The sequence below is a fragment of the Erythrolamprus reginae genome, chromosome 3 (genome assembly GCF_031021105.1).
Source record: "Erythrolamprus reginae isolate rEryReg1 chromosome 3, rEryReg1.hap1, whole genome shotgun sequence".
NCBI classification, from domain to species: Eukaryota; Metazoa; Chordata; class Lepidosauria; order Squamata; family Dipsadidae; genus Erythrolamprus; species Erythrolamprus reginae.
In genome coordinates this window covers 39,805,380-39,813,622 of record NC_091952.1, presented here as the reverse complement: position 1 = coordinate 39,813,622, position 8,243 = coordinate 39,805,380, and the positions used below count along the sequence as shown (strand labels likewise).

Sequence of the window (8,243 nt, the reverse complement as noted above, 5' to 3'; positions counted from 1 at the left end):
GTCACTCTCTTTCAACTCAACCCACCTCACAAGGTTGTTACTGTGGGAAAATAGGAGGAGGAAGGTGTGTTAGGTGTGTTTAACACTTTGAGTTATTTATAAAAAAAATTAATGCATGATAAAAAATGATAGATGCACATGAAGATGGAAATCACTAATGTGTCTATTCCAAGTCTTTCCAATAATATATCTCTTCATACTCTCCTCCCAAATTAAATTCCGCTATGATATGGAGATCAGGTATTGAAATAGCCTGAGTGGGAAACTAAGGCAATGGTCCCCAACCTGTCTTTGTGGACAGGCATTGGTGTTGAGGGAGAGGAGATGGGACCTCAGGAGCAATGAGTGAGTGTGTTTATGAGTGGAGCTTTATTTGTGCAAGAAGTGGCTTGTGTAGCCCAGAGTACTAAGGGAATACTTTGTATTTGTATAAAATTATACAATATTTTATATGTCTCTGCTCAACATGGGTTGCCTCCTTGTTCCTATTTGTGGCCTACATGGGTTCTGTGACTTAGTAAGAATGACCTGCAATTTAATTTCACATTGATAAGTTAAAATTGAATCCTGTCATAGGTAAAGGTAACATTTTCCCCTATCCAGTCACGTACAACTTCAGGGGACGATGCTTATCTCTTTTTCTTACCTGATGGAGCCAGCATCGTCAAAGACATTTGGTCATGTGGCTGGCATGACTCAGTGCTGTGAACACTGTTACCTTTCCTGCCGCACGAATCCCAGCGACCGATTAGGTCCCACAGAGTGGGCCTTCTCCGGGTCCCGTCAACTAAACAATGTCGGTTGGCGGGCCCCAGGGGAAGAGCCTTCTCTGTGGCGGGCACCGACTCTCTGGAACCAACTCCCCCCGGAGATTAGAACTGCCCCTACTCTTCCTGCCTTCCGTAAACTCCTTAAAACCCACCTTTGCCGTCAGGCATGGGGGAACTGAAACATCTCCCCCTGGGCACGTTTAATTTATGCATGGTATGTCTGTGTGTGTGACTGTTAGCATATGGGGTTTTTTTTAAAATATTTAAATATTTTAAATTTGTCTGATTGCTTATGATTTGTTTTTTACATGTTGTGAGCCGCCCCGAGTCTTCGGAGATGGGCGGCATACAAATCTAAGTAATAAATAAATAATAAATAAATAAAAGTGATACTTATTTATCTATTCGCAATTGCATGCTCTCAATCTTCTTAGGTTGGCAGGAGCTTAGGTAGGTAATGGGGATTCATCCAATTACATGGTGCTCTGGTCTTGAACCTGGAAAGGGAAGTCGTGTTGTAGAGGGTTCAGACTTATTCTCATAAACTCCACAAGGTAAGACTAATAGGATGAAATCTCAACTAAGTAGACATTAGAAAGAACATTTTGATGGTAAGAACTCCAATCAATAGAATAAATCTCTACATGGACAAGTCACTTCCCTTTCACTGGAGATTTTCAACTAGAGGTTTGAAAGTCATTTACAAGACTAATATAGCACACCTTGCAGTGTTGAGTGGAGTGGATATGATAATGATAACAACCTTTCTACTCTATGAATCTTGAAAGTACACATCTAAGGAACAAATTAGATATCTGGATTACTTGCTGGTTTTGTTCTGATTCCCAGGCTTAACATTGTTGTTTTACTGTTTTTCTGAGAATCTATTTCACTTTAGAGACTGTTTATATGCAAGCATGGGCTGTCACTCAATGCCTGAGAAAGTGCAATACAATTTGGATTGTAGCGCAGGTTGTATACCCTGTTTCCCCGAAAATAAGTCACCCCCCGAAAGTAAGACATAGGAGAGGTTTTGTAGAATTGCCTAATATAAAGCATCCCCCAAAAGTAAGACATAGGAGACGTTTCATTTCGCAACATTCCCGAACAGAACATATATAACACTGCTGTCCATAAAGTGTATCCCAAAACACTAAATCAAACAGATTTAAAACACATCCAACATGCATCCAACATGTGGCTGCTTGTTTGGATGCATTTTTGCTGCAGCAGGATGCAGGATACAATTCATTGAAAAAAAATAAGACATCCCCTGAAAATAAGACATAGCACATCTTTGGGAGCAAAAATTAATATATGACGCTGTCTTATTTTCGGGGAAACACGGTATTAATAATGTGCTTGAATGGCTTTAATTGTGAGTTGTGACAACTAATTATCTAGGGTTTGGGGATATTTTTTTGCTTTCTTTTAATATGTCTTTCCTGGGAATTGATGTGATTATCAATTGCTTACTGATTTGATTGGGTAATTCAGTCTCCCAAAAGCCTGACTTAATTTCATCAGTTGAGCATCTCAGAGCAAATGCATAGATTCTACTGAAGTTTGTTTTTTGACAACCCCCCCCCCCCCAGTGGAAGCTGGAAGCCTGTGACTGTGCATTATGATCTGTGAGTTTCCTGTATAACATGGTGTTTATTCTCTATTGTGTAATTTTGTGTGATGTCAAGAAAGTGAACTTGTTCTATAAATAGAACTAAGGTTGATGGTGCAGTGTAAGTTAAGATGTTAATGGAATTTAATGAGAGATTCAAGTAAATGACAGCCTCCTCCCAACTATCCTTAGGTCCCATAGATAGAATTCTAATTCCTGTTTTCTTCTAGTCTCATTGTCTCTTCTCTTGAAGTTATTTTCATCTTTGTCCAAATCCATTTGTACTTTCCATAAACACCAGTAACTCCAGTAAATCTTTTGAATTTCAATTTACAAAGATACTCCACTTTGTTAATTTTGAAGCTAGGAGCAAAATAAAGAGAAGTAATTGTGAGCACACATTTGAAGTGGTTTTATATTCTGGGTAGCATTCTAGCAGGCACAGTTGTAGAGGCACATTTTATATCAATCATGCTTTGTGTTATTTTTATCCAGCTGCACTCCAAGCTCTAAAACGAAAGAAGAGGTATGAAAAGCAACTTGCTCAAATAGATGGTACACTCTCCACAATTGAATTCCAGAGGGAAGCCTTGGAAAATGCTAACACCAACACTGAAGTGCTCAAGAATATGGGTTTTGCTGCAAAAGCAATGAAAGCTGCTCATGATAACATGTAAGATATCCTTCTCATTGGTTTTCTGGAGGGATGAGTACAAAGCAATGATTAGGATCTGCAGTGTTTTGGGTTTAATTGGTGCAAGCCATTTTTGACCATTGTCTAAAACCCCCAGCTTTTTAAAAATTTCAAAATGAATTCAGGAAAAACTGTCCACAAGTCTTAGAATTCAGATTCTCCACCCCAAGCATCTTGAATACTATAAAGCATTATGAAATTATTAACATACAGCATTAACATACAGCATTAATTAACATATGTTAATTATTAACATACAGCATTACAGCAAAAGAAGTGCTAATTTTGCTTAATAATTACCAATCCATTTGTTTTGGAAAAATTTGAACACTTATAGTCCATTTCTGTGATTATTTATTCATTCTACTTTGTATACTGAAATCATTTTCCATGTAGCATAAAGGGCATTTAATTTGACTGTTTGAATTCTAACTGGAATAAATGCTTACTGTGTTGCAAATAACTCATCTTCATATTAAGCCTAATATTAAAATAATTTAAATTAAAGGAACTTAATTTAAATCAGTGTTGAAAATGATTTCAATATAGGTTTCCAGTAATGCCTGGTAGTTTAATTGATCTCCAAGATATTTACCTGAATGGATGAAACTTACCAAATTGGTCTCTTACAGGGATATTGACAAAGTAGATGAACTCATGCAAGATATCGCAGAACAACAAGAGTTAGCTGATGAAATTTCAACTGCTATCTCCAAGCCTGTTGGAATTGGTGAAGAATTTGATGATGTAAGAATAAATAACTAAAAATACTTTCATTCTGTGACAGACATACAGTGGTTAGGAAGCTCAGTGATTTAAAATACTGTGATAAAGGACTAATTACTCATGAGTAATGCATTATGATGGTTTAGAAAACATTGGACATGTTAATGTGGTCACTTGTTAAGAACCATGGCTATTAAACGATCCTCACTCTTCTTAACCTTTCAGTAGCCTTTGATATCATTCAAGATGGTATCATTTTGGGTTGGCTACAGGGCCTGGGGCTGGGAAGCATAGTTTTGTGCTGATTTGTATCCTTTTTCCATGGCTGGTGTCACTTGGAGTTAATAGGGAATGAGAAGTCCAGCCCTTGACAGATACCTTGTTATATGCTACAGGTACTTTCTCCACTCCTTTTTAGCATCTTCATGAAGCCGCTGGGTGAGATAAATGATCACCGTGGATTGAGATATCAGCAGTACGCTGACAATACTCAACTTCATATTTCCACACTTGGTGACGAACGTAATGCTGTTGCTGTGCTCTCGCAGGGCCTGGAGGCTGTGAGGGTCTGGATAGGGGACAATAAACTTTGGCTGAACCATAACAAGAGCCGGGGTGGTGCAGCAGGTAGAGTGCTGTACTGTAGGCCACTGAAGCTGACTGTTGATCTGTAGGTCAGTGGTTCAAATCTCATCACCGGCTCAAGGTTGACTCAGCCTTCCATCCTTCCGAGGTGGGTAAAATGAGGACCCGTATTGTGGGGGCAATATGCGGGCTCTGTTAAAAAGTGCTATTGCTAACATGTTGTAAACCGCCCTGAGTCTAAGGAGAAGGGCGGCATAAAAATAGAATAAATAAAAATAGAATAAATAAATAAACAAGACTGAATGGCTTTGTGTGCATCGGACTTCGAGATCCGGTACTTTGTCAGCTTTAACTCTGGATAGGTGGCACTGCCCTCGATGAATCTGGTCTGCAACTTGAAAGTTGTTTTGGACTCGCAACTCCTCCTTGAAGAGCAGGTGGCAGTTGCAGCTAGGAGACCCTTTGCGTAACTTCAGGTTGTGTGCCAGTTGAAACCTTTCCTGGATCAGGAATCCCTGCACTCAATCATTCAGGCCATAATCATCTCACAATCCACGTATTGTGCATGGGATTATTCTTGGAGCAATTGCAAGCTACAGCTGACCATTCTCTGCCATTATGCCTGCCCTCTGGAACATCTTGCTCCCTAGAGTAAGGTTGGCTCCAACCCTTCTGACCTTCTGTAAGAGCCTAAAGGCCTGGCTCTTCCAGTTACCTGGGGCTCCAATACTAGTGATAATAGTGCATAATAGTGATTGCGAGCTGTCCAGAGTATCCCTGTGGTAAGGTGGCCAATAAATGTTATAAATAAATAACTAAAAATAAATTGTTATTTTATATTGGGAGTTGCCCTGAATTACTGTAGAACTGGATGGTGCTCAGATCCATCCATCAATCAAATGATGAGACTCTGAGAAAATTCAGCTACACCCAGTGGTTCATAAAAATACATTAAAACTATTTTTGTCATAATACAATATTAATGAATGTGATTACAGATACTAACACAAGCAATGAAATTTTTTCTCACTTGTTCCATCACAGGATGAGCTGATGGCTGAATTAGAAGAACTAGAGCAGGAAGAACTGGATAAAAATCTGTTGGAAATCAGTGGTCCAGAGAATGTTCCACTACCCAATGTGCCCTCTATAGCTATACCTTCAAAGCCTGGTAAATGTCGGAAAGTGATGCCTTATGACGAATGTAGTTGCTTTACAAACATACTTACATATACCCTATTTGCATAAATTATTTTTAAAAATATCTTGCCGCACCTACATCTCAAATGTGCTTGTTTTATAGGAATATCTGATCTCTTTTCCAATAATAGTTTTATAGAACTATAAAAATACATATTAATGACACTAAGCTGGCAGTAATAGCCAACACCCCAGAAGCCAAGCTCAGGATCCAAAAAGATATTGATAGACTTGAACTATGGGCCCTATCCAACAAAATGAAATTTAATATGAAAAAAAGCAAATTTTTATACCTAGGCAGGAAAAGCCAAAGGTACAAGTATAGATTAGGCAAAACCTGGTTCAAAAACAGTAACTGTAAGAGAGACCTTGAAGTCCTAGTGGACGATCACTTAAACATGAGCCAGCAGTGTTTGGCAGCAGCCAATGGTTGTATAAACAGAGGCATAGAATCTAAATCATAGGAAGTATTAGTACTGCTTTATAAAGTCTCATTAAGACCACTCGTGGAATATTACATCCAGTTTTAGTCACCACATTACAAAAAAGATGTTGAGACTTTGGAAAAAGTGCAAGGAAGAACAAGTAAGCTGATTAAAAGTTTGGAGACTAAAACATATAAAGAATGGTTGCAGGGTTTGGGCTTGGCTAGTCTAGAGAAAAGAACTAGTGGGTGCATAATAGCAGTATCCCAGTATTTGAAGTAGCTGCCACAAAGAAGAGAGGGTCAACGTATTTTCTAAACCACCGGAGAGCAGGACAAGAAACAATGGATGGAAACTAGTCAAGGAGAAAAGCAACCTGGAATTAAGGAGGAAGGATGCTTCATTGTGGAGGTTTTTAAGAAGAGATTTGTCTGTTACTTGTCTGAAATAGTATAGGATCTCCTGCTTGAGCATGGGGATGGTCAAGAACAAAGGACTTCAAACTTGGCAACTTTAAGATTTGTGGACTTCAACTCCCAGAATTCTGGCTGGAGAATTCTGGAGTTGAATTCCATAACTCTTAAACTTGTCAAGTTTGGGGACCCCTGGTCTAGAAGATCTCCAAAGTTCCTTGCAGCTCCATTCTGATTGATTGATATAATGTTATAAACTACACAATGTAAATTTGAGATTAAGACAATATTACATGACAAAAAGATTTATATGCCATTAAATGGTTCTTGGAAATATAAACTTATTGTAGACTGCATAACAAAACATTTGTTATAGTACAGGTAGCGAGACCTTATGTTTTCACCTGTCAATTTTGTTTTCTCTGTCTGGGGTATATAATTTCATATTATATTTTGGCTTAATTTAACAAGAGGTTTTGCATAAATTTCCAGCTTCATTCATTTAGCTTAGCAGTCTAATGGTTTTTCTAACGGGTTTTTATACCTTGCACACTATGGTAATTAAATCACCATTGAAAGGAAAATGCTCAATTCTGTGCTTTGCTTCTAGCTAAGAAAAAAGAAGAGGAAGAGGATGATGACATGAAAGAGCTTGAAGCCTGGGCTGAAACCATGTAACTCTATCAGCAGTGAGCTGGATAAATTATTGGGACTGGTCACCTGTTGCTAAAGGTGCACATATACTTGGGAGACTTCATTAAGCGCAAAGTCTTTTATTTCCTTAAGCTCCAAACTAGGAATTACATTCTACAGAGCATGGTTTGAATGAAGTAAGGAAAAGTTTTCAAGGAGGGTACCTGTATTGTAGAATGTTGAATTCCTTTAAATAATAAATGTTATTGGCCAAACACTCCAATATTCAGCTTCTGGACTTAGCTAATGCCATTGCTGGATTCTCATTTTTTGGAATTCTTGACTACGTTGAGATTTGGGATGTGAAAGTGGTAACTTAAGTTGAATGAAATTTTTAGAAGTCTGGTAAAGCATTACAAAATGAAAACTCACAAGCCATCATTGGCTTACTGTATTATACAATTGCATTAGGCTTTTAGTACTTTAAAGTATGTATTTATATTGGCAACATTGAAATGCCTCTCATCATGACTCTGAACTTGGTCACTTTCTGCATTTTAATTAGTGAAGTGGGTTTGAAATGATAAATTATTTTGTTATGGAAATAAATTAAATTTACACTTCTGTTTTTGCTGTACATTTTTCTATATAACACTTGGATGTTTGCTATTTGTGAGAACTGACAGCCCATGCAGAAACAAACATACACTTATTTTAAATATGAATACACTGTATTAAACTGATTTTCATACTGTCTGAATTATGTATTTATTTGTGTATATATTACAAAACTTTAAAAAACATGTTGGGTTTTCTTCCAGTTCTTAGTTTTTCCTTAACATTCTTTCAAAATCTGCCTTTGAGATAGAAATATTGTACAGATATTCCAGGTCTCCCCCCACAAGCTTTTCTTTTGTTTTTCTTTTTAATTTTTTTGGAAAGAATAATCTAGAAACAAATATATTTCATAATTAAGCAGTATTGCTGGAAAAGTTTTGAAATTCACCTATTTTGGATGGTTTACTGTGTCTGATTATCAACTATCTTTTTAACTTTTTTCCATGTGAGCTTTCATAACAAGGTCTAAGAGAAACTTGATGTCAGATCAAAAAACAATTCCTTCATAATATAATGAAAATTATTTTTCAGTTTGTATATGTATATATTTTATAATTATGTCAT

The 8,243-nt window shown here is 37.3% G+C and overlaps 1 protein-coding gene across 1 annotated transcript; it reads left to right on the top strand.

Moving 5' to 3' along the window:
• Positions 1-224: 224 nt before the first annotated feature.
• CHMP4B (charged multivesicular body protein 4B) lies at positions 225-7,817 on the top strand. The gene is made up of 5 exons (XM_070748505.1): positions 225-240; positions 2,881-3,058; positions 3,712-3,826; positions 5,435-5,561; positions 7,039-7,817. The coding sequence occupies exons 1-5, from the start codon at positions 225-227 to the stop codon at positions 7,104-7,106; spliced, it is 504 nt and encodes a 167-aa protein (XP_070604606.1). The 3' UTR covers positions 7,107-7,817.
• The last annotated feature ends 426 nt before the right edge of the window (positions 7,818-8,243 follow it).